This window comes from Elephas maximus, chromosome X (genome assembly GCF_024166365.1).
Source record: "Elephas maximus indicus isolate mEleMax1 chromosome X, mEleMax1 primary haplotype, whole genome shotgun sequence".
Lineage (NCBI taxonomy): Eukaryota > Metazoa > Chordata > Mammalia > Proboscidea > Elephantidae > Elephas > Elephas maximus.
Window position 1 is genome coordinate 26400190 of NC_064846.1, and position 26751 is coordinate 26426940.

The window sequence follows — 26751 nt, forward strand, 5'->3', positions numbered from 1 at the left end:
TCACGGCTGCCAGCTTACAGGCTGTTCTGTAACCTGTGCCACTTGAGAGTAGGTACATGTCTACTCTCTGGGATGAGCCCTGTGCTAGGTGTCATGGGAGATAAAGGAATGAGGTTGTCAGTTCCAAAAAAGCAGGTCCCGTCTCTGTATTGCTCATTGTTCTCTCCCCAGTACCTAATCTGAGCAACTGGCACATAGTAAGAGCTTAATAAATACATGGGGAAGGAAGAAAAGGAATGAAAAGAAAGCAGAGGAAGAGAGGAGGGACGGAGGAAGGGAAGGAGAGAAGGGAGAAAGAGAGGAAGGGAAGAAAGGGGGGAAGAAGGAAGGAAAAAAGGGAGGGAGGGAAGGAAAGGAGGGAGAGAGGGAAGGGAGCGAGGAAAGGAAGAAGGGTCTACAAATGGGACTATAAAGTAATGTACTTGCTTCACCAGTTTGCCCGAACATATGCTTTCAAATGACTGTCATCCCCAAGGGGTCATGTGAAGATTTCATCATCAGAGCAGCCCTAGTTCACCACATTCCTGGGGCTCCTCTCGAGGAAATGCCTTCAGAGCCCCTCAGCACATTCCTCCGATTCTCTTCACTGATTGCAACTCTTTGTCGCCTGCAGGTGAATTTGCCTTTTTGACACAGCTAAAAGCTAACTGGCATGAGCAAAGATGCTAAAGTCGAAGCAGGCCCATGAATGAGCTTCAAGATTTGCCTGATGTTGCAGCTTCAATTCCCATTTCCTCACAGATGTTTGCATACAGTCAGGATGAAGACTGGCTTTCCTTTGCCTTGATTCTCCCTTGCCCACCCGCCAAAAAAACTTCAAGTCCTTTACTCTTATCCTTTCCTTCAAAAAGTACCCTCGGCCCAGCAATTCCACTCCTAGGCATATACCCACAAGAAGTGAAAGGAGGGATTAAAACAGATACTTGTACACCAATGTTCACGGCAGTACTAGTCACAATAGCCACTAGATAGAAACAACCCAGGTGTCCATCAACAGATGAATGGAGAAACAAAACGTGTTCCATACATACAACGGAATACTATTCAGCCATGCCATATAGAGAAATGAAGTCCTGATACATGCTACGACATGGATGAACCTTGAAAACATCATGCTGAGTGCAATAAGTCAATCACAAAAGGATAATTACTATGGCGCCATGTTGGCCGGAAGTCCCAACAGAAGGATAATTACTGTATGATCTCACTAACATGAAATACCTAGAACAGGAAATTCATAGAGACAGAAAGCAGATTAGAGGTGACCAAGGGCTGGCGGGGAGAAGACAATGGGGAGTTATTGTTCAATGGGTACAGAGTTTCTGTTTAGGGGTGATAAAAAAAGTTCTGGAAACAACATTGTGAAGGTAAGTAACGCCACTGAATTGTACACTAAAAAATGGTTACAATGGCAAATTTTATGTTACCATAATAAAGAAAAAAAATTCAGTAAAAAAAGCAAAAACCACAATGAGTTACACTGCATACAAAGTAGGCTCGCTACAATAAAAAAAGATGGGCAATAACAAGACAAGTGTTGGTGAGGATGTGTAGAAACCAGAACCCTCATGCACTGCTGGTGGGAATGTAAAACGGTGTAACTGCTGCAGAAGACAGTCTGGCAGTTCCTCAAATAGTTAAACATAGAGTTACCGTATGATCCAGCAATTCCACTCCTAGGCACATACCCAAGAGAAATTAAAACAGGTACTTCAACAAGTGCGTGTACATGATGTTCACAGCAGCGTTATCTGAGGTAGCCAAAAAGTGGAAATAACCCAAATGTCCATTAACGGATGAACAGATACACAAAATGTGGTATGTCCATACCTAAAACCCAACCCACTGCTGCTGAGTCAATTCCAACTCTGAGCAACCCTATAGGACAGGGTAGAACTGCCCCATAGGGTTTCCAAGACTGTAAGTCTTTTCAGAAGCAGACTGCCCCATCTTTCTCCTGTGAAGCACCTGATGGGTTTGAACTGTCGACCTTTCAGTTAGCACTGAGCGCTTTCACCACTGCACCACCAGGGCTCCTTCTTACATCCATACAATGGAATATTATTTAGTCATAAACAGGAGCGACATACTGATACCCACAAAAATGTGAACGAACCTCAAAAAACATAATGTCGAGTGAATTAAGTCAGTCACAAAGGAACGAATGATACATGATCCCACTCATATGAAATACCACAACAATCAAATGCAGAGAGACAGAAACGAAATTAGTGGCTTCCAGGGACTACAGCAAGCGGAGAACAGGGAGTCAGTCTGTAATGGGTATGGGGCTTCCTTTGGGGGGGGGGATGAGAAAGTTCTGGAACTACATAGTGTGGTGGGTGCATAGCACCGAGAATGTATTCAATGTCACGAAATTGTTCACTTTAAAACAGTAAACTATATTACGTGAATTTCACTTCAATTAAAAGATTTAAAAACAGAAGTACTCTCAGGGACTCGTTGCAAGGGCAGAGCCTCTCAACCTCCATGAGCCCGCCACCCCAGCAATCAAAGTGTCTCTATTTCTAAGGTCCCATCCAACTAAGCCATCAGCTGAGGGACGTGAAAAAACTCAAAGCCATTGCTGTTGAGTCAATTCCGACTCATAACGACCCTACAGGACAGAGCAGAACTGGTGGATTCGAACTGCTGACCTTTTGGTTAACAGCCATAGTTCTTAACCAGAGAAACAAAAAAGAAGCGTCTTGGACATGGCGTCATATGGCAGAGGTCTCTGGCACGAAAAACAAAAACCTCTAATTCCGTGGCTTTAAGTGATAAATTGCTAACCCTTTTCATCAATGGAAGGAAAAGCAGTCCTGATACTTCCCGAGACGCCTCAAAACAAACTGCAACAACTCCCCTCAACCCCCACATTCTTTCCAGCAGAGGAGGAAAAAACGAGTCCGTTTTCCTTTGGCTAGCTGGGATATCGCTCTTTTCTTCTAAGGGTCAAAGGTCAATCAGTCACATGCCAGCCTGTAATTTGGCCCAAGTGTGAGGCCTTTCAAAGGCTGCTCTGAGAGGTTGGCCCCTGGGTGCTTCAAGCCTGAGGATGAGGTAGAAAAGGTTTACTGTGCAGTCTCCGTACCCCACACAGCACTTGAACCTAACAGATGATGCTCAGTAAATGTTTGGTGACTGAATAGATAAACTGGTGAATGAACAAATGAACAAATGAAGGAGTGCTGTTCCATCCTTTGTATAGCGGGAGAAACAACACCTCAAATCCAATTTAAAAAAACCCACATTTACGACCTGGATAATTACCCGCATCTTTTGCTTTATAAAAGGATTCACTACAGGATACCCGGAAATAGTGACGCCCCTTTGTGTATCTAAAAGAGGATTTCATTCCCCTCTGACTTTTCCAGAAAAGGGGCCCTGCACAATGCTAGGGAAGCTCTACAAGGCACAGCCCTGATGCTTCCGCTCACCTTTTCTGCCTGCAGAAAATGGAGCCCTTTGCACCCCGCAGGGACTCGCCTTCATTTTCTGCTCAGTAGGACCACCACTAGGGGAGGAAGAGAACAAGTAATCTACAGAGGGTCTGGTCAGGCAAATGCTTGGGAATCAAAAGCAAAAAGCTTTTAAAGTACTCGGCCAGACAGGCAAAGTAGAAAAACAGCAAAACCCAGAAGCCCAAGCATGTGTGTCCAGGTGTATGGTTGGGGGCGGTGGGGGAGGGGGTTGGAGGGAAATGGGTTCCCAACCTCCAAGCTCAGCATGCTCCTTGCAGTCACTATACCACTGTACCCACTGGTTCTTTGAGATTCGTGTGTGCGTGTGTTTCAGTGTGTGTGCGTGCACGCATGCTGGAGGGAAAAAATGGGAATAAGAAAGAGGGAAATAATTGGTTCAAGGCATCAAAAAAGTCCCTGAGGACTGCCGCTTCATCCCCCAAACATTCTTTGGGCCCAAGTGCCCCCTCCCCAGAGCTTGCTGACTCCTGCCAGTGCCGGCCTCTCTGGAGTGAGGGGCCAAGGACCAGCTTTCCAGCACTTTTCCCTAAGAGCCAGGCAAAGCTCTGCCTTTAATAAAAACAAAACAGAACAAAAAACAGTTGCTGACTCTGACTCCTGGCAACCCCATGTGTGTCAGAGTAGAGCTGCATCCACAGGGTTTTCAGTGGCTGATTTTTCGGAAGATCGCTAGGCCTCTGGGTGGACTCGAACCTCCAACCTTTCAGTTAGCAGCTGAGCACTTTAAACATCTGCACCATTCAGGGACTCCTCTGCTTTTAAAAACTCACGCGCTATTTGCATGGAAAAGAAGGGGCCCAGTTTGTAACAGCCCCTTCAGGCACCAGTGAATGAAACTACAGCTCCATGCTCATAAGGTAGAGAAACGATACCAAGATCTGAGCGAAGGTGTTTGAGTGAAGGTGAGGAAGTGCCCGAATTAAGAAAGGTCTTCTCTTTAGTCTGGAGTCCCTGGGTGGTACAAATAGTTAAGCACTCAGCTGCTAACCCAAAGGTTGAAGTTTGAGTTCACCCAGAGGTGCCTCAGAAGGATGGGCCTGGCAATCTACTTCCGAAAACTCAGCCACTGAAAACCCTGTGGAGCACAGTTCTACCGACACGCACACAGCTAGCCAGGAGTCAGAACTGACTCAACAGCAACCGGTTTTTTTAGCCTTCTCTTTCTTCTGCAGCATAGACTAGCACTGGAGGTAGTTTAAGGAGGGCATCAAAAGGCTGGCTAGTAGGTGTGATGAGTTAACAGAAATAAGAGTGAAAAAAAGTGTTTATGTGTAATTTTTTAACTACTTAGAATGGTTTCAACCTTCCAACTCCCTTGGGATTTTGGAGAAGGGGACGGAGAAGAGTGAGTCTGCTTACTAAGGTGGTCAGAGATAGCGTTATTTGGACCCAAGAGCCCCAAGACTGCAGGACAACAATCTCTAGCCTAAAGAAGCACTTGGATTAGACCATTTTTTCAAAGACAGACCTTCATACGGTGCCTTTGTCATACTGAGATGCTCTGGGTGTTCGCTCTTTGCCAGAATTTATGGGAAACTAAGTCGGGTGTAGACAACAACATGTGTATGGATGTGTGTCTGGTATGTGGGGGAAGCCACAAACAGCGGCGGGCCCTGAGCCCTGCACCTCCCCCCCACCCCCCCGTAATGGCCCAGGACGAATGACTGCCTGGGCATCCCACCGCTGCTCTGCCACGCAAGGACAGGGGCCTGGGAACCTAGAGGTACAGGGAGGGACCAGGCAAGGGAGAGGCCGAGCCAGGCTGTGAGGGCCTGAGGGTTGTACACGAGGGCTGTACAAGGGCCTCCCAGACTCAGACAGCTAGATTTGGAACTGGATGGAGTCCAGTGGAGCAGGAGACAAGCCGCCATCGCTCCTTCCCAGCTTTTATCAGTACACAGGTGGCGCTCCACAGCTAATCCTCCTTCCATCAGGACCTCTAGTTCTGGTATTTTTTTCTTTCTTCCTCCATCATCAGCTACTTAGTTATTAACCTTTGTTCGATAAACAAATGAGCCCTGGTTGGGAGCCCAGAACTCTATCTCTGAGGAGTGTGGGTTTGGGACTAACTGGGGCCAAAGCTCGAGTGGGAGGAGGGAGCAGTCTCGGCCAAATCCTTGGTTTTGACAGCTCCCTATTCTAGAGGCTTCCACCACCAACCCTGAAGCTTTCAAGGAAGATCAGAGATTCCACTCCCAGCTGCTCTGTCGCTCAGGCAGTCAGAAGTAACTGCTAGAGCAAGGGCCAAGCTGTGATGTCACAAAGGAAGCGAGATTTTTTTCTTTTAATTCGGAGGTCAAGTCTGAGGAGATTCCTACTGAGCATGCCCAAGCTAGACTCCCCTCCTTCCCTCCTCCCTTCTGCACAACTCAGTAGACCTATCTAACTGCAGACAAACAGCTGCTATTCACTAATGAGAAAACAAATGCATGTTGGCTTGTGGCCCTTGCCATGGGCCTGAGCACCAGATACTTTTCTGAAGGAGGCAGGTGAGGGAGGAAGCGAAATGAAGGGAGAGAAGAGGGATGCCGGGATACAAAGGGAAGTTACCACAGCAAGGTTTGTAAGGAACAATGCTTAGGGAGAGGTCCCTGAGGGATTCCCTTCGATCACAAACAAGGAAAAAGTGCAATAACAAAAGGAAAATACTAAGTGCCACTTCTTTGCAATTGACATCTCACTCAAAGCACAAGGTAATACATTTTGCCCCAAACTCAACCAATTATGGGGCTAGGCTAATCCCACTAGAAGGCCTCTCCCAGATACTCAGGCTGTGCAAGGGGTCCCCCTGGGCTACCAGCGCCCTGAAGAGGGTGCATGCCATGTGGACACACGCGGCAAGGGGATAAGAGGAAGTGGATCTTGGGGCTTTTTAAAGTACATAGAAATTTCTGAGAAGATAGAAGGAAAGCATGTGAACAGGGCTGGTGTCCCTCATGGGAACCGTTTGAAACTGGAGGGAGATCAAGAGTATCTCCTTCCAGCAAGGGAGAATGAAGAAAACCAAAGACACAACGGAAAGATTAGTCCAAAGGACTAATGGACCACAACTACCACAGCCTCCACCAGACTGAGTCCAGCACAACTAGATGGTGACCAGCTACAACTACTGACTGCTCTGACAGGCATCACAACAGAGGGTCCCAGACAGAGGTGGAGAAAAATGTAGAACAAAATTCTAGCTCACAAAAAAGGACCAGATTTACCGGCCTGACAGAGACTGGAGAAACCCCGAAGAGTATGGCCCCCGGACACCCTTTTTGCTGAGTAATGAAGTCACTCCTGAGGTTTACCCTTCAGCCAAAGATGAGACAGGCCCAGAAAACAAAACAAGACTAAAGGGGCACACCAGCCCAGGGGCAAGGATTAGAAGGCAGGAGGGGACAGGAAAGCTGGTAATGGGGAACCCAAGGTCGAGAAGGGAGAGTGTTGACATGTCGTGGGGCTGTTAACCAATGTCATGAAACGATATGTGTACTAACTGTTTAATGAGAAGCCAGTTTGTTCTGTAAACCTTCATCTAGAGTACAACAACAACAACAAAATAAACAAGACAGCACTTGTTAAGCCCACAGTGCTCAAAATTGCAAAAAAAAAGAACCATTCCCTTTCTAAGAGGACATGTACTCCATCTTCCCACTGCACCATCATCGAAAAAGAAAATTATTCCATCACTGCTATTACATATATAACGGCTACACCCAGACTTCTCTAATACAAAAGCTGACAGTGAGATAAAAGGAGCAGTTTTAAAAGAAAAAAAAGAGTATCTCCCTCCCCCAGTGCAAGAATCAGAAAGCAGCCCCAAGGATGACAGCTTTAAGTCTTGGCCATGCTTACCGCTGAGGAAGCGCTTCATGGTGTCGCTGCTGGCCAGCTTCATGGCCGTCTGCCCCGAGTAGGTGGCCAGCGTGGGATCGGCCCCATAGGACAGCAAGAGCCAGATGGTCTCCAAGTTGTCATTGACCACTGCATCATGAACGGGCCTGTTGAGGTGGTATGGGGTGAGGACAGCAGGGCCCAAGTGGGAGCCTGGTGTTTAGGCTTCAGGCCACCTCATCAGGGAAAAGGGACATGACCCCAGGGTAATCCCTGTGTATGGTGGACAAGACTTAGAGCAGGGAACCACCTCTGGCCTGCACCCCACACTGTAATCTCTCCACCTCCTTCTCCTCTCTCCGCCTCTTTCTCCTCTCTCCCACTCCTTGCCTCTTACCCACATTTTGGGGGCAGTCTCTAGGGCACAGTGTAGCTCCACTGGTGGTTCTAAAGAGAATGTGTCCTTGACCAACAATAGAGTTAAAGCAGATGCTGGAGGAAGGGTGTGAACTTAAGGAAGCAGACAACCCTCAGAAGCAGGGATGGGCAAAGCAGCTCCACGTACAGGCAGGCAGTGGTCAAGCAGAGCCTGCATCCTTCAGCCCAGGCTCCCCTACTGGGAACGCAGCTCATGTCTCTATTTTGACCAGGAAGCAGGCCCTCTGATCTAGCAGAAAGGAGAATGGGTGCAATTGTTTTGAGACACAACAGGTTAAAAAAAATCAGATCTGAAAAGTGACCCTAAGGTCAGCCTCCCAATCAGCTCCTAAAGCCCAAGATTCTGCCTGAGACAGAGGCACCCCCAGGGTGATTTGCAGGAAGGCTGTGTGGTGTTCCCTGCTGGCAGCTGCCTGTGAGAGGATAAGCCCTAGACAATGCCAGCTTCCAGTCAGTAACCAGCATGGACTAGCCATCCTGGAACTCAGCTGCCTTGGCCCTAGATTGGTCCTCCCTTCAGTCTATAGAAGTCTATCTGAAACACCTCCTGCCAAGGCCTCTGCAACTTGCAACCTGGCCTGCCACAAAGGTTCAGCTTGGGCCAGTTCTTTGGAGTGAGGTGCTGAGACCGGGGTAGAGTAGGGGGCCTCAGGGTGGAGCCGCCTCCTTGCCTCGTGCCGTCCTGCGCGCTGCAGTTCACATTGGCCCCATGCTCCAGCAGGATGTTCAGGATGTCAGTCCAGCCCCGCGAGCAGGCCTCATGCAGAGCTGTGTAGCCAGCGTTGTCACGGTGATTCACGTCCTCACTGTCCTTCTGGAGACAGTAGAGAACAACATCCTGTGGGGATAGGGACAGGGGCTCCATGACCAGAGAGGTCTAATTCTTTTTTTTTTTTTTTTTAATAATTTTTATCGTGCTTTAAGTGAAAGTTTACAAATCAAGTCAGTCTCTCACACAAAAACTTATATACACCTTGCTACATACTCCCAATTATTCTTCCCCTAATGAGACAGCCCGCTCTCTCTCCCTCCACTTTCTTTTCGTGTCCATTTCACCAGCTTCTAACCCCCTCCACCCTCTTATCTCCCCTCCAGGCAGGAGATGCCAACATAGTCTCAAGTGTCCACCTGATCCAAGAAGCTCACTCCTCACCAGCATCCCTCTCCAACCCATTGTCCAGTCCAATCCATGTCTGAAGAGGTGGCTTTGGGAATAGTTCCTGTCCTGGGCAAACACAAGGTCTGGGGGCCATGATCACCGGGGTCCTTCCAGTCTCAGTCAGATCATTAAGTCTGGTCTTATGAGAATTTGGGGTCTGCATCCCACTGTTCTCCTGCTCCCTCAGAGGTTCTCTGTTGTGTTCCCTGTCTGGGCAGTCATCGGTTGTGGCCGGGCACCATCTAGTTCTTCTGGTCTCAGGATGATGTTGTCTCTGGTTCATGTGGCCCTTTCTGTCTCTTGGGCTAGTAATTAGAGAGGTCTAAGTCTTGAAATCACCTCAGTTCAAGCCCAAGTTCCACAAATGTCCAGAGAGTCTCAGAGCCTGGCCTTTATAGTGGGGACTGACAAGCAAACCTCGAAATCGTGTCAGCAAAGTCTGTCCTGAGCCACCATCTCGGCAGTGGGGATCCATTTCTTAGGGCCAAGAACACTGGGCTTGCTGTTGGTTGTGGAGGTGAGATTCTTGGAGAGGCTCACCTCCCTGGCTGGAGCTCAAACACCAAGACCTCGACTCCTTAAGCACTGGGTCCCTAGTCTGGGGCTTTGAGACTAGAAATGAGACGTGGTGGCATGGACACAGAGCACAGTCGCTAGTGGGACTTTTGGGAACAAGGAAGAATCATTTCAAGTACTATCTCTGGATGCTGTTCTCAGTAGGGCCAATGTTCATCCCAGGGTAGTAAACTCCAGCGCTCCCCTCAAATCAGGATTGGTCATTCATTCACGTAATTCATGATTAACTTCCCTGGGCTGAGACAAAAGGACCAAAGTGGGACTCCAGGGACTAGAGGCACCCTAGCTAGTCTTGGGATGGAGCTGGTGAACAAGCTGAGGGCCTGACACTCAAACCAGTGTATCTCCCAAGTGCACTAGCACCAGCCCTCGGCCAGCCACTGGTGACGTGGAACACTCCGTTCTGCTGACAGGGCACAGGCTGCTTAGAGCAGCTGTATGTTTGCCCATGTTGAGGGTGCTACTTTTCCCCGGGAGAGCACCCTACCTCCTACCCTGCTCAAAGCCCTCTCAACACCACTCTTCCCTCCCTCTCGACAGGCTGCCTCACACTTGATAGCCCTGGCCTGTTTGGTTCTCTGATGGTACCATGTTTGCTAGTTTGGCCCTGGGTACAGGAAGGATCTCCTGGAGGGCAGGGGCTGGCATCATTTCTTCTTCAGATCTCCCTTAGCAGTTACCACCACACTAGGTGCTCAACTAAGATGGGTGGATGGACCTGTCAAGTCAGCTTGCTGGTGCTGGCTCACCTGGCTGGGAGCGGGGCTGTCTTTAAATGAATCAGTTACAGCTCTCAAAAGCCTTCAGAAAAGGAGTGCATACCCTGGAACTCAGCAACTCCACTAAGAGCAAATCCTGAGGACATATCAGTGGGTGGGCAAAGTTCGTGTTACATGTTCAAGTTCATGTAAATCAAAAGTGGGCAGCAACCAAAATGTCCAACTACATAATTTGATTCTGGTAAATAAGGCAGTCCTCCACCCCTACCCTTTTACTTGGGAATCAAACAGGTCCTGATTTGAATTCAGATATGTGTGCATGTGTATGTGTACACACACATACACACACAACGCATATATACACATATATATGTATGTACGTATATACTGTTGTTGTGTGGAGTCAATTCTGACTCAGGGCAACCCCACGTGACAGAGTAGAGCTGTCCCATAGGGTTTTCCTGGTCGTAATCTTTACAGGAGCAGATCATTAGGTCTTTCTCCCACAGAACTGCTGGGGTGGGTTCAAACCTTCAACCTTTCAACTAGCAGATGAGTGCTTCACCACTGAGCCACCAGGGCTCCTTATGTATATGCTAAACACATATATATATTTTTAAACATACATACATATGCTAATGTATGTATACTATGTATATGTTAAAATGTGTGTACGTGTATATACCTAGTACTTGTGTACGGAAACCCTGCTGGTGTAGTGGTTAAGTGCTACGGCTGCTAACCAAGAGGTCGGCAGTTTGAATCCACCAGGCGCTCCTTGGAAACTGTATGGGGCGGTCCTACTCTGTCCTATGAGGTCGCTATGAGTTGGAATGGACTCAATGGCAATGTTTTTTTTTTTTAGTATATATGTTTATACTAATAAATATGTATGTTATATTCCTATATTTTAGTTGGATGATCTTTGACAAGTCACTTAACATTGCCAAGCCCTGACTTTGTCACCTGTAGAATGGAGATAATAAAATCTACCTCCACCTTCACAGGCTCACTGCGAAGATTAAGTGATATTAGGTAATCAAAACTCTTAACATGACAAAAGAGGTGCTCGATAAACTTCAGCTTCCTTCCCTGCCTTCTTTCCAATCCATAGGGAAGGAGTAATGAGTGAGGTTAGCTCTGCCCTGCCCCTCAAACTTATTTCTGACTCCTCTACTACAGAAAACCTAAATGGGGGGAACAATACTGATCCCTCTCTGAGGGGGAGGGGGCCGCTACTCAGGAATTCAAGACTACATGAAAACTTCTGGCCTAGGAATGCACCAGATGATACCGTGCTGCTGTTTCAACTGCCTTCATCTCACACTGACACGTTCCCACACACCAATAAGGCAAGGGGATAGGCAGCCTCAGAAGCCATCTGGGCAGTGAAGGAGGCCAGCCTGGGCTCAAGCCCCAAACAAAGCCCTACCCAGCTCACCAAAGAGCCACTGGTGAGAAGTTTCTCCACAGATGGTCAGGCCAAGAGCATCCTGAGGTCGAGGAGCTCCCTCACCTTATAGCCAAGACGCGCCGCTCGCTGCAAGAGGGTCTCGCCAGCATTTTTGTTCACAATGAGCCGACGGGCTTCTGGGGGGATCTGCCGAGCTGTAGGTGACTCTGAGGTTTCCTCTAGGCCGGCACTTCGGGACTTAGAGGGCGTACATGGTTCCATGGGTTTTACTGGGGTGGGAGATTTGGGAGAGCGTGTCTTTTGCTGGCTCCAACGACCTTTGCCCTGGAAAGCAGAGATGCAGTGCTGGGTCAGGTCAGGCAACATATCCCATCATGGCCACTCACGGAGCTGCCAAGGCCATCTCAACTCATCTTTGTCCACCTTGTGCTTTGCATGCGATACCCCAAATGGTCCAGACCACTGTCAGGTTGGAGGCTAGAAGCCAGTCACTAGCCATTTGGCATATTTCCAGGATCTGCACAGGTTCCCATTCATTTCTACCCAGTGGGGAGATGCTAAGAGACTCAAATCCTCAACCCCATAAACCAAAGAATGGGAAAGGGATTGGAAATCAGAGGCTGAGCAGCCATCCCAGCTTCCCCCAAGCACTCTGCTCTGCATGCTTTCTTCACCTGCATCAATCCCCCTTTTGTTGAGGTTTTTACAAGTCATACCTATCAATAAGCTGAAGTAATGTCTGAGTAAAGGGAAGCAAAGGGAGACAGCTATGTGACTAAAGAGGCCAGAGCACAGCTCCTAAAGCCATCCGTCACTCTTGCTGCAGAAACCTCCCCCTATATCCAGCCCTCCCCAGGCTTCTCTCATCTTCCACCACACCATGTTCTCCAATCCTACTCATTCCTACCTAGAAAGAGTTCCAGTGCAGGAATCAGGCCTGGGTTGGTATCCTGCCTCTGCCATCCATTAACTGTAAGACCTGAGGCATGGTACAACTGCTCTGAGCCTCACTGTCTTCCTGGACGGGTCTTTGAAATCATGAACTGGGAAGGGTCCAGAATAACGCACAGAATCCTTTCCTCATGAATGGCCTCTGTGTGCTTCACCCTCCCCTTTTCGTCTTCCCCCATTTTGAAGGGGAATCTCTAAAGGGGGTGCCTATGCCTGTGCCACCACCACTGCACGTTGGGTGAAGCGGGGCAGGTAACTTGCTTCTTTAGTTCAGAGGTCTTCAGATTGTGAGGAACTGTACTCGAATAGCTGTACTCAAGGAACCAGACCCAAGGAGCCTCATCTGCACTTGCACCTAATTTAGATGATGAGACTCTAGACTTGGAGCTGATGCTGTCACTGGATGAGACTTCGGGGGGCCTTGGAAGGCATGAGTATACTTCACATGTGGGAAGGATGTGAATTATTGGGGACCAGAGTGTGGACTGTGGTAGCCAGTTCCACCTCCTGGTATCCATGCTCTTGTGTAGTCCCCTCCAACACTGGATAGAGCTAACCTATGTAACCAACAGGAGATTGCAGAAATGATGGTGTATACCTTCCAAGGCTAGGTCCTAAAAGACACTATGCCTTCTGTCTCGCTCTCTTTAGGATCACTGGCTCTGAGAGAAGCAAACTGTCCTTTGGAGAGGTCCACAAGGCAGGAAAAGGAGGCCTCCTGTCGACAACCAGCATCAACTTGCCAGTCATGTGAGCATGCTACCTTGGAAGCAGAATCCTTCAGACCCAGTCAAGCCTCCAGATGACTGCAGTCATGGCTGACATCTTGACTGCAACTTCATGAGAGACACCAAGCCAGACCCACCCAGGCAAGCCACTTCTGAATTCCTGACCCATGGAAACTGTATGAGATAATATATGTTTATTGTTGTTTTAAGCTCCTACGTTTTAGGGTAATTTGTTACCCAGCAATAGATAACTAATGCATCTCACTTATCCAGATCCCCCAGAGCATTAAAGTCTCATCGAAGCCCTCTGCCTTCTGCAACATTCTACGGCCCTCTGGTTCCCACTGCCTTCTTTCTCTGCTTACCCAGAGCACCTTGTCTGAACCACATAATCTGTCCTTGCTGCCTTGCTTTTTGATTTCCTTTCATTGTTTCACCAGTAAGCCTTGCCTCCCCTGCCAGGTTTTCAGCTCCTTGGGGGCGGGGATCATACTGTCATCTTCTCTTTCGTTCCTTATACCACTTAGTTCAGGGCTGGGCACAGTCTCTCAATGAATACTTGTTGACTTGATTCAAGGCAGCCATGTGCAGAGCCCTGGCCAACCAGAAAAGTAGCCTAGAAAGACATGAAGCCAGGAAAAGGAGCAGCAGAGAAAAAATGAAGATTCAGGGCATTTGTTTCCTCTGATAAATCCCAAAACAATGAGAAGCCACTACCTTTCCCCATCCCAAAAGGGCAAAGAGTACAATCCCTAGCAGGAAGGTACCAGCTATGAGTAGATAATGCTGCTTGATCCAGGAGGATACAAAAGACCAAACCAAACCCGTTGCCATCGAGTTGATTCTGACTCATGGCAACCCCATGGTTACAGACTAGAACTGAGCTCCACAGAGTTTTCAATGGCTGTAATCTCTATGGAAGCAGATTGCCAGGCCTTTCTTCTGCAGTGCCACTGGGTGGGTTTGAACTGCAAACACTTAGGTTAGTAGTCGAGTGCAAACCACCTGCGCCACCAAAGGATCTTTCCAGGAAGACAGAGGTGTATAATGGCAGTACTGGAGGATGCTGGGTAAAGCACCCAGGTTTCAGCTAAGTCAAGCCAGCAGCCAAAGGGTGACTCTCCTTCTGGAGGCCAGAGCTGCTAGAGAGCAGTAAGGGAGGCTGGCTGAGACAAGGAGAAGCAACAGCAAATGGGGCCCCCCCTCCTGCCCCCATGGTTCTGAGCTCCTGTGGGAAGAAGCCTTTGGCCAATACCCCAGCTTTAGCATTGCAGGAGCGTTGCCCACCCTCCCCTCACCTTGCTTCCCACCACAAAGCACCGTGCCATGGGGGCAACCAGAGCAGGTGGCGGTGACTGGGAGAGAAAGAAAGGCAAGAGGGAGGAAGGGAGGCCCCGTGAAGGGGCAAAACCTCTCCGGGAGGAACATTTCAGCAGATACACTGCCAGGCAGAACAACCAGACAGAATCAGCAGAGTGTGCCACTGAACGTCAGGCGGCTGGTCACCTTTGTGTGGGCCGGGGCCACCTGAGCATCTGGGGAGGAGCAGGGGGAGGGAGAGGGAGGCAGGAGCCTGGGACTCCCACCCTGTGCAGGAGCTGTTAGGGAGGGCTGCAGAATGTCCCTGACTGACCGTCTCCCTCCCCCGGTGTCGCCAGGATACAAACACCACCCACTCAGCAGCTGAGAGGCATATGGAAAGAACCTGGGCTCCAGAGGCAGATAAACTCAAGTCCCGTTCCAACTCTGTCATTCATGACCACTGAGTAACCTCACACAAGTCCCTCGCCAGCCCTGAGCCTCAGTTTCCTCATGATCAATGAGGATAACAACAGCGCCTACTTTAAAGAGCCACTGTGGGAACTGAGAGCAACAATGTGGATGAAGCCCTTAGCACAGGCCAAAGTGCCCTGCTCATCCCTCGGTCCTCCTGTCTTTCTCTCTGGGGAAAAGTTGTGCACCCTCATTCTGGAATCAGAGGGCAGGGACCCTACTAGCATGCCACGGCTCTGTGCCTGTTCCCTCAGGCTGGTCACCTCCTCCAGCACAGGGACATACACCAGCTCTCTGAGAGCACTTTACGGTTATCAGTGCCTTTCACATCCATTGCCTCCTTTGTTCCCCCAAGGACCCTTGTGAGATAGGAAGGGCAAGGAGTACGATCTCCGTTTTTACAGATGAGGAGATTGGCTTGAGTACCTTGTTAGAGCTGGAACTAGATTCCAGGAGGGGCAGGGGAAAGGAGGGAGAGACAAGCACCTGGGTCTCGTTCTTCCTTTTGCCTGAGCCACTCAGCGGTTTCAGCTCTGGAGCGGGGAAAGAGGGGTAAGAATCACAACCACCACGACAAGCCCAGTGTGACTTGTTTTCTTCTGGTTGCCGAAGACAAACATGCATTATGGGTATACATTTGAACATGGACCATCATTTCCCTCAAGCGTGAAGCTTCTCCAGGATGAGGACTATGCTATTTTTTCTGGTAGTACAATGTAGAAGCCAACACCAACACCAATACCATGAACATCAGACCCAAAGGAGATGTTTGATTCTGAAGAGGAGTTCTAGGAACACTTCCCTGGCTATGGATTAGTGAGTGCCCACTCAGTCACTCTTCTGCTTCCCTGAGAAGTCATCCAGCTGGGGAGTGGGGGTGGGGAAGGGCAGTTGCAGACCAGGCCCAAGTGGAATTCCTTTTGCCCCATCCTCAAGTAACCTTTGTCTGAACATCAACATCCTTGCTTCTACAAGTAGTTTTCTACCTTGATTGACTCGGAAAGTTCCCTGATTGGTTTCCAGTGAGTTGAGTCCAGACAAAAGCTTCCTGATTGGATGTTAACAAGCTATTCGGGCTAACATCCTGCCATATTCTTTAACTCTTCCTTAACTCAAAGGAGACCCCAGGATTAGAAAGGAAAAGTCAACTTGGGCCAAACTCTATAGTTTGCAAATGCTTATTTTTAGTTATAACTTTAGTTCCCATTCCTCAAATCCTCACCCCCACCCCCACCCCGCCCCACCCTTCCAGAACTAGTTTTTATTGTTGTTATCTGCCCTCAAGTCAACCCCAACTCAAGTACAACAGAATGAAACGCTGCCTGGTCTGGTACCATTCCCATGATCAGTTTGGAATAAGATCACTGTGATCCATGGAGTTTTCACTGGCTGATTTTTAGGAAGTAGACCACCAGGCCTTTCTTCCTAGTCTGTCTTAGTCTGGAAGCTCCGCTGAAGCCTGTTCAGCATCACAGCAACATGCTAGCCTCCACTGACAGATGGGTGGTGGCTGCATATGAGGTGCATCAGCTAGTAATCGAACCTGAGTCTCCCACGTGGAAGGTGAGAATTCTACCACTGAACCACCAATGCCCCCAGAACTAGTTTAAAATACTTTAATAAATATGACTTAACTTGATCCTCCTGATCAGTTCACTCCCCACGCTGGTAACGTACCTTTGCCTCTTCTGAGATGTTTGTCATATGCTTGGTCTTGCACTTTCTTTTTCCTGATGGCTTTTCTGAATTTTCAAGGCAGGCTGGCTCCTCCAGGTTATTCGGGAGGAAACCATTTGGTGAATCTGAGATCCCCTGGGTTTTGTTGGGCAAGAGAAGGTTCCTGTTCCTGAGGTGGTGCTCTGAATTCTGGGACGAAGTCTTCTGCTTACGGGCCTTTATATCTGAAGGCATGAGACAGGAAAGAATGAATGCCAGAGACATGGAACACAGAAAAGCAAAGTTTTCCTCTAAGCTCCCTCTAAAGATGAATCAGAGGACTCTGGGGATTAGAACCTCAGTGTAAAATTGTATAACCATCAGCTATCAGTATCTAGCTCTCTGTTGACAGATACATGAAATACTTCTTGTATGGACACCATTCGTCAACATCAATCTCCGTGCTCTACAAGCAGGAGACAACTCCCATCCCTGCCAGCAGAGGGCAGCCCATCTGGGTGTCCCCAAATTGAGGGTAGTTTTAAAAGGACTCCCCCGCCATAGCCCAAAGTAAATCAGAACTTTCTTTTCAGCTTTTCCTCCAACCCCCTTGTCTCTCTTTCTCCGCTCTAATGTGGAAGACAAATCTAGCAGCTCTGCTGAAGCATGAAATATATACCAGGGTGAGGAATAAATGGTAAAATGCTTCCTTCGTAGCCTCAGTTCTGCCCACCCGACTGCCCTGTTTGCCACTCTCTGAGGACACAAAGATCAAAGCCAACAGAAGCTCTCTGAAACCAAAAAGTGCCAGGGGTCTTCTTAGCCGGAAGTCAATGGCAGAAACCTGCAGCCTTTCCCAGTTGACAAGTTTACTGGTGCCATTGGAACACACTGGGCAACATCTATAAGTAGCCACAGCTCACCAGACAAAGGACATTCCAATCTCAAAAAAGCCAGCTGAGAATTCCATTAACAAGACCTTCATCCCATAGAGTCTATCCTTGATAGGTATCTACCTTTCTCTCTCAATACCAGTGTTATATGGATTACTAGCTTGGCCACTAACTGTGACTGACCAGAGGCAAGTCATAATCTCTCTGAGCCTCAGTTTCCATACCTATAAAATGTGGAGAATATAATCCATATCACAGGGCTGGCATGAGAACTAAATGAGGTGATACACACAAAACCACTTTCTAAAGAAAGATATTATTATTCCATTTAAGTGTAGGCTCTTTAAGTAAGGGCCATGCCCATGTCTTCTTTCTCCCTCACAGAAGTGAACACCATGCCTAGCACAAGGCAAAAAGATCATGATGTCTGCCAAGTAAATGGCTGCAGCCTCAGTTTCTCCAATTTGTGAAATGACAGAGTGGATCTAGATCTAAGAGTTCTCAACTCACCCCCCTCGACCTTGACATATGCTCTTATGTGTGACATTTCCAAGGGCAAATCCAGAAGTGGGAGCTGTCATTACAGTATAAGGCATTGGCTGTAGATTATGAAAAGGGCAGCTGTAATACCACCCCTTTCTCCCAACTAAACTAGATCCACTAGTGGGTCCCCACAACCTGTCCAACAACTGCTGTGCTAGATAGTTGCTAATGGCACTTCCAGCCAAAACATTCTAAACCAGGGCTTTTGATACAAGTTCGGACTGAGGCAAAACAGGAAGGTACAAAACCGTGCCTTGTGAGGACCTCAGGAAACATGGAGAAGCCATATTATAGCTTTCAATGCCACAGGAAAAGAATCATTCCCCCTACCCCCTTGACCCAGGGCAGGCCAGGCTCTGAAGCTCATTCAATTGCGGAGGAGCAAGGGCTTTATGGTAGCATGGAAAGGAACAAAGAGTGGAGGTAGGAAGTGTGTGAGTAGAAGTGGCTCTTCTTATCACCCCTGCAGGTCAAGAAGGGAGCCACCGAAGGCCAGGATGAAAGGAAAGGTCATGAGGCTCAAAGAGTAGTAAGGTAACCTGCCTAGCTTGGCCATTGCTTAAATTCTCTGATATCAATCTGAAAGACGGAGGGATTGGAACTTTCTGAGAAGAGAGATGCTTGCCAGGCAATTAATTAATGAAAATGCCACCTTCGGATCTGGAGGAAGAGAGCCAGGCCATAAGCCAGATGCCTCAATGCAAACACTTAAAACATACACCCAACAACTGGAGCTGCCCCCATCCAAATCAAATAGGATGCCTTGACAAGTGATGTTCTCCGTGTTACTGCGGGTGTTCACTACCTGTCAAGAATGCTGTGGAGATCTCTGGATTGGGTGGACAACTGGACCAGGCAACCGCTAAGGTCCTTCAGGTTCCTTCAGGTTCTAAGAGCTGATAAATACTATAGAAAGCTTCTAAGCTAGGAAATCAGCCTCCATTAGAGAAGAGCAGGAGACACAAAAGCACCTCTTCATCCCAACCCAAGTGGCTAAGGTCAATGCCTTGACAACTCATTCCTGACTCATCAATTGTGGCTGTGGCAGAAGTAAGGGAAAATTGTCCCCACTCTCTCACACAACTGATGAAAACGGGCTCAACTGCTCTCTTGAGTGTACAGATAGGTACGGCCACTTCAGCAGAGCTAGGAATGAGGTTAAGCCTTCTTTGCATCACAGTTAACTAGAATCTACTACCCACTCAATATGCAGTTACTCAATTTTAGCTACTAAGGAGACTGCAGATGTTTACCAACAGCTTACGATGAATCCTACTATAAAAGACAAGTCAATTGGTGTTTCAAGGGCAGAGATCACAGAGAGAGAATGAGAGAGGGGTTCTCATGGAACCCAGAGATGTGCTGCTTGCTCATTTAGAAATCCATTATAGGATTGGGCCTCAAGAGTACTTAGCGGAACATACTGATATTAGCCTCTCGTGACAGTCTGTGCCTCTATGATTACATATTCTAGCATCTGACATGGCCAAAGAAAGCCTGGTTTTCTCTTTGGGCTGACTGCTTTTCCAACTCAGGTCTAAGAAAAATGATGTCACCTTACGTCACCTCAAAGCTTCACTCCACCCCTTAATAACCTTTGTGGCATCGACTGAGAAAGCAAAGTTGTCCCTGCTTCTACTGGAAGTTATTCTATCGGCTTGAGGGAATCGCTGTACTTCTTTTCATTTTAGGGGCTGGAGGCATCCCAGGAAAAGCAGCTAATGCCCGCCCTCCTTCTTCTTGAACCCGAGATTCTAGGAGAGAGAGCCTGGCCTCCAAAAAGACTGGACTCCCTCAAGTCTACCAGAGAATTTCCGGGTATGGAGTTTGCCCCATGCCAAGGAGTGGCCTTGCCTACAGGTTCAGGCTTTTATAAGACATTGGAGAGCTTGGGCCTTCATGTCCTCAGTGCACCAGTAGGCCAGTCCTAACTCACTCAATTATCAACCCAAGCAATACCTTGGGGCTGGATTTGAGCGACCCCCTCTGGCAGCTGGAGATCATAGCACCAAGTTTCTACAGGTCCAGAGGCCTTCTGCTGGCGTAGAGCAGGCAGAGATGGGCTCCTGGGAGTATCTGAGATGCCCGAGGGTCCCCTGGAGCTGAACCGGCTGTGGTTTGGAGAAGGGGTGCAGCAGCTCACTGGGGCAGCAGCCCCCTAGCCAGCCTTACCTGCTCTCCCTTTCCGCCGTTGCTCTTCTTCTTGCTCAGTCAGGTACTCCCCAGTCTGATATTTTCGGCTCTTCTGTCGTCTCCGTTTCTTCCTCTTCATGAGGCCTTCCTCCTCATCTTCCTCCTCCTCCTCATTGGTGTCCCACATTTGCCGGGCAGCCTCTGTCCTCCAGGGCATTTCTCGGGCTCGCCACAGATGCCTACGGCCCTGGCTCAGCAGGGTCTTGTCCTGGGCATGGTGGCTGCGATACTGGGTGTCCCGTTGGGTCTTTCTCACCTTTCGACGCTTAGCTGGGGTGGGGGTTACCTCTTCTTCCTCCTCTGTGGGGAAGACTTCCTGGCTTCCCATGTCACTGTCTGCCATACCAGCAAAGGAGCTACAGATGCTTCCTGTGGATGGCATGTACAGAGGATGTCAGATACATCTTCAAAGGAAAGAGCATGGTGCAGAAGCAGTGCCCTGGACTAGAGTTGAGAGGTCTGGGTTCAAGTTCTGCTAGTTATTAGTTGAATGCTTTGGGAACATTCCTTCACTTCTTCTTCCTCAGTTGTAAAACAGGGATACCTACCACTCCCTGCCTTACTGACCTCAACAGGGCTGTTCTGAGCATCAAATGAGGTAATTCTCCCATAAGCGCGTTACAGGGTCTGCTATGTTATACAACTATAAAAAACTCAAAAGTGTTAAAAACACACACCCTTTCTCATACTCATTTACGGTATCACTGTAATCCATTCCACAAACTCTTACTTAGTGCTTGTAAGTCACCAAGTACTGTGTGAAGTATAGGAGCAGGCCAAAGATCCCTACTCTTCAGGAAAGCGGAGTTTAGCAGATGGTGAAAGAAGGCAGATTGGTTATTGTGCCCCACCGCTGCTCATTCCATGGCACCACCAATCTCTTGGACAGATCCACCCTAGACAAGCAGAATCACCACCAAAGAAGAGTGTCAGGCAAAGCGAAGCAATAAGGAGTCCCTTTCCTGTGACACAGCCTTGCTCAGTCATGTCCAAATAGGCCTTGGCCAGGCCCTCTTCCCTGAAATCGACCCCACCTCCTTTATAGAGTTGCTAAGAGTTTGGGGGTGGAGCTTTCTCCTTGGCACCACCCCCATCTTAGCAGCAGCTATTCCTCACCGCTGGACAGGCACTTCACCCTCCTGTTCTGACCACCAATGGCACCTCTTCCAGCCTCCTAGGCCACCTTGCCAAGAGGCCATTTTCTCTCCCCACTCTTGCCTTTGACTATGCTAACAACAAAAGTACAATCCAAAATTGGCCTGGTTTAGCACCCCAGGAGATCTGACACTTTCCTTGGAAGCAGCTCTGAGACACCACCATCTTTCTCCAAAGGCACAGCTATTAACTCGACGATCCCCAAACTCACACAAGGTCAGCTGAAGAAAGAAAATGGGGGCAAACAGAGCAGCCCCTGACCAAAGTTTCAAGTCAGTCAGACCGCTATAGACAGCAAATATCCTGCCAACTTTCCAATATACAGACCAGGCAGGGAACAAAGTGTTCTGGTTAATCTAATATTCTGGTTAGTATACAATCACCATAGAGATCACACAGGGATCACCAATTTCCAAAGAATCATGTGTAATCCAATGTGTTTAACACTAAGATGGGACTGACCATCATGTAACCGCTCTTTGATGATTCAGAGAACACGTCAGGATTTTGCGAGGCCTCCAAGCCATCACCGAGAGCTCCAGTTACCACTTCACTCTCCATGTGCTGAGGTCCCAGTTAATAGATGGTCAAATAACTGAGTTTATGCTGCACTCTGCTTCCCTGTTCCATCCAATGTGCATGGAAATCTGGGTGAACGGGGGCAACCATCTCTAGCCTTATGCACCAACTTGGAGGTTAGCAGAAGATAGCGGTGACTGGCAAGTGCCAGTGTTTTTAAGACACCAGGGGTTGACTGCCAGCCCTGATGACTCAATGACCATTTCCAATTTTGATGACACCTGTTACACAGGACAGTCAGACCAAGACCCAAAGGTTAAATGTCCATGCCTGAGACTGGCCCCAGTAATTATCAGATGCCAAAGCTTGGAGCAGAGCCAACTTTCCTGAGTGGCATAGCACTTTCCTTCTTCCACCACTGACTCCCAACAAGAGATATCAAACCCCTGTTTGGGAAAACTAAGCCCGAAAACTGTTGCCGCAGAGTTGATTCTAAGTCATGGCAACCCTATGTGTCTCAGAGTAGAACTGAGCTCTGTTAAGTTTTTCCTGGCTGTAATCTTCGTGGAAGTAGATTGCCAGGCATTTCTTCTGATGTGCATGGGTTTGAATTGCCAACCTTTTGGTTACTAAACAAGTGCAAGCCAGCCATCTGCGCCACCCAGGGGCCCCGAAAGCTAAGCAAATAGTTCTAAAATCATGGACGATGCCCACCCCCCCGCCCCCGGCTCTCTTGCCTTTTTAAGGAATTAGGGATCTTGGCGCGGTCAATCAAATTCCCAACTCTCCACCTGGGCCAATGCAAAACTGTTCAATGAGCCTTCTCCCTCTCTTTTCAGAGAAGTCGCTAAGATGGGCCACCGCTCCGAGGACTCACTCACCAGACTGACTGCGCGTCCGGGTGCTCAGGACCACGGGGATGAAGTCCCGGAAACTGCTCTTTGCTTTCTTTTCCAAGGAACCTGGGGTAATTTAGGGGATTTCAGGACAGAAAGCAGAAATCACATAATCAGAGTCTATAGCCTGGTGAGATTTTTCAGATGGAAAACTCAAGGAGGGTCGTGTTCACTCTGGGTGACATCCATCAGCTCCCCTTATGCTGCTATCACATCTGTATCTCTCTGAGAGAATGAGCATTTCCCGGTGGCTTTGGAAAACTGGGTGTTTGGTCATTTTTGCTTATACCAAAAAAGGCATCAATTCGACAGTACAGCAGAAAGCACAAGGGTCCACTGAGTGTATGACTTGGAGGCGGCTGTACCTCAACAAAGTTATAACTGAGCGGGAGCAAGTCCCAGAGAAGGGCAACCTCAATGAATCTTAGAGGATGGAGCAAGGCGGGAAGATGGGAGTAGGGGAGGGGCAGACAGAGGAAAGCTGCCATGTAAGAACAGACAGAAAGAGGCAGGTCATGTCCAATGGGCAAAACCATGAACATGGACTACTAGGGTCAAGAATACTTGGGCTTCTCTCTCTGATGAGGGCGTTTAGAACAATTTGTGGTAGGGCAGCCAGGTTAAGTACATACCCTCCAAAACCAAACATCCTGTGTGTTCCTAAATAATAAAAAGGGTTTCAAATGTCTCTAAACTCCTCTGGTTATTTATTTTTAACTTTTAAAAGTGGGAGTCTTAATATACACAAAGGTAGACAAAACTGTATAATGAAACCCTGTTCTGCTATTTTTGTCTAAATTCCCTGGAAACCGGTTTCTTCTTTAAGCGAAGACCTGTTGCAGGGTAAGGGGGCTTGCTACTCTTTTGTCTTGCTGAAAACCACCTCCTTCGACCTTCAGAGTGTGCCCTATTCTAGTGCCCAGGATGTGCAGAATAAACCCCTACTTCCTCCTCCCAGGCCTGACTTCAGAGGTGTCAGTTAATCTTTCTTCCACAGTGAAGAAGGCTCACTTTTCTAGTCAGTCTCGGAGGCCTCCCACACCCGCCACGGGGATCCTTTTCCAGCCCAGGCCAGCGGACCAGGGCCTGGGGCCTACCTTCCTCATGGCCGTCGGTTCGTTTTCCTGGAGACTGGGACTCCGGCTTTGTTGGCTTCCGGTGCTTGTGCTTTACCCTGACTCCATTGTGCTCTTTTCCTGAATCGGAAGCCCCCCGGGGACTCTTCTTGGTAGGTTCCTGGGGGTCACTGGGCAGCTTTCGGCACTGTGGAGAGGTACAGGGACACACTGAGGTCAGTTTCACTGACAAGGGAAATTCTCCTAACTTCTGAAAGTTGAACCACGTGCCCCTGTTGCCAGCACACAGACATGAGCTGCCCAAGGTGGGGATGAGGGGAAACGGCCATCTGCTGTCTTCCACAGTGGGGCACAGAAGCAATTTGGGACGGAATTCGGTGTCCTGGTCATTACCTACAGGCATCCACACTCCGTTATTTTAAGCAGGTTCACAGAGTCTGTGTTCACAAGCCGAATAAACACCCAAAGTCATTTTAAAAGGTGCAAATTCAGGACCCCATCGTCTACCCAAACGCCAATGGTGAGATGGGCATAAAACAAAAACTGTCTCTTCTGTAAGTTGGATGATTAAACTGTTCTAATAACTTGACTGTGAATGGTACTGACACCAACAACTGAAAATAACTCTCAGTATAGGCCAATCAAGAAAAATTGTCTATTTTCATGTCGAAATTAATACCAGAAAGTAGATTCAATTAAGGCAAGAAGAAAAACACAAAGCAGGAGCTTCCAGTCTCCCCAGACTTCTGAAAGACAATGACAAGGCCCAGGCAGTACTGGTAATGCCATTTCCACCCAGCAGTACTTTCAACTTTTCAAAATGTTCTCATCTCCATGATCTGATTGTATCTTCCCAACAACCCTGAGAGGAGAAGCTAATCTCATTCCCATTCATCAGATGAGGAAACGAAGACTATATCCGGGACAAGAAGGTAAATGATTCACCCAGGGCGATGCGCAGTTGACTTGCGCAGGGACTGCTGCCACTTTCCAGGCAACCCTGGACGTTCGCTCATTTGTACTTGTGGCAAGAAAGTGGCAGAGCTGGGACTAAGAGCCAGGCTCCTGACTCGCAGCCTCTCTACATCAGCTCCCATTACTTCTCCTGCCCCACTCATACCTACCGCCCAGTGCATCCCATAGGCACAATGGTTGTGCTCACACAGCCAAGGACACTCTCAGCTTAACAGTTACCACATACTCTCACAAGCTTTGAGGTCTCTCTATGCCGCTAACCAAAAAATAGGGCAATGTCGGGATTTTCCGTATTCTAGTAGTCAGGGTGTGCAGAATAAGCAAAAATGTGTTAACAATGAAAGCAGGTCCTAGCAGGAAAGGAAGAGTTAAACCTGCCTGAATTGTTTTTCTTTTGAATAGACCCACACCCTACCTTCTAGAAGGTCATCATTATTCAGCTAAGGGGATGGCAGATATCTTGTTGATGGGATATATCCTGAGGGAGGGGCCTCAGTTCTCTGGGGACAGGGAATCACCATTCCCCATCCAATTACAGGGACTCTCCCATCCCATGAGTTCCTCCTGCTTTTTATTCAGCAGAGGGCTGAGCTGAAAATTCAATTCGAACTTTGCTTGCTGGTAGTTCCTATAAACCAAAGTGTTCAGAGAAAGAAAGAACTGGGGAGGAAAGACCTTTAAAGGTGGGCAATGGCTGCTGAAAATCTGACCTTCAGGTCTGGCCGGAGAAAAACTATTTTAAGTCAGGGGAAATAAAGTTAAATGCACATAAATTTGAACATGTCCTATTTACTTCTGAATATCACTTTTACCTGGCTTTTTCAAGTACAGATTGTTAAATTTTACTTCCCAAGATAGACAAAAACAAGTAAAACAGAACATCTAGAAGGGATTTCTGTCTATATCTTCTGCAAATAAAAATATATTGTGCACTACGACTCACGCAAAAAGTTGGGAGGATGGGGAGACCTTGTAAGATGAATGTTCTGGTTAACAGGGCTGTCAAAGATTTCCCAAAAAATCCTCTAAAAGATGAGAAGACAATAAAGTACCCCCAGCAGCCAATGGAGCAGACGCATTATCTTCGCCGCGGATTCAGGAGGCCCTTTCAGGCCCCATGAGGCCTTGGAGCACGCGGCAGAGGAGGCGCCAGACTGTCCGTGGCTTGGCCATGCCCTGAAGGGGGCTCTTTGGGACTAACTTTTGCTTTTGGAGTCCCTGGGTGGTGCAAACGGTTAACATGCTCGGCTGCTAACCACAAGGCTGGAGGTTCAAGTCCACCCAGAGATGCCTGGGAAGAAAGGCCTCATCATCTACTTCCAACGAAGCTGCCACTGCAAACCCTATAAACCACACTTGTCCTCTGACACGCATGGAGTCACCACGAGGCAGGGTCAACTCGATGGCAACTGGTCTTTTCTATCTTCTTAGTCCACTTGTCAATGGTTTCTTTCTCAAGAAAATGGGACATGATAAAGGAAAGATCTACGTTGTCTGCTCTCCTGCAAAATGGACATTTACTCCAGCATTACAGGCAGTTACTGACGGCTGCTTTGAGGTCCTTTAACTTTATCCCTTGCCCTCTGCATCTGTTCATCCGCCCAGTGAACTGTTCATCTAACGCAAGAGGGGCCAGGCCTGCCTGCCATTGAGGCATCCACAGACACACCTGTCCTGAGGACAGGGACCACGTCTGGTCTGTCCATAATACTAACAATAACAACAGCAGTAACTAACACTTACTGAGTCCTTACTACCCTAAGCATTTACATATATAACCTAA

General features: G+C 48.2%; 1 protein-coding gene across 13 annotated transcripts in view; it reads right to left on the bottom strand.

The window, feature by feature from the left end:
• Nucleotides 1–26751, bottom strand: part of BCORL1 (BCL6 corepressor like 1) — a 68906-nt gene that overhangs the window by 9184 nt on the left and 32971 nt on the right. For 12 of the 13 annotated variants that reach the window (XM_049871986.1, XM_049871988.1, XM_049871992.1 and 9 more), the window contains 7 exons: nt 24015–24180; nt 22903–22983; nt 20327–20716; nt 16740–16963; nt 11713–11934; nt 8414–8580; nt 7326–7471 (listed from right to left, as the gene is read on the bottom strand). In XM_049871986.1, the coding sequence (XP_049727943.1) occupies nt 7326–7471; nt 8414–8580; nt 11713–11934; nt 16740–16963; nt 20327–20716; nt 22903–22983; nt 24015–24180 (1396 nt within the window). The remainder of the gene's footprint in view (nt 1–7325; nt 7472–8413; nt 8581–11712; nt 11935–16739; nt 16964–20326; nt 20717–22902; nt 22984–24014; nt 24181–26751) is intronic. The other variant, XM_049871995.1, reaches the window with a different exon arrangement.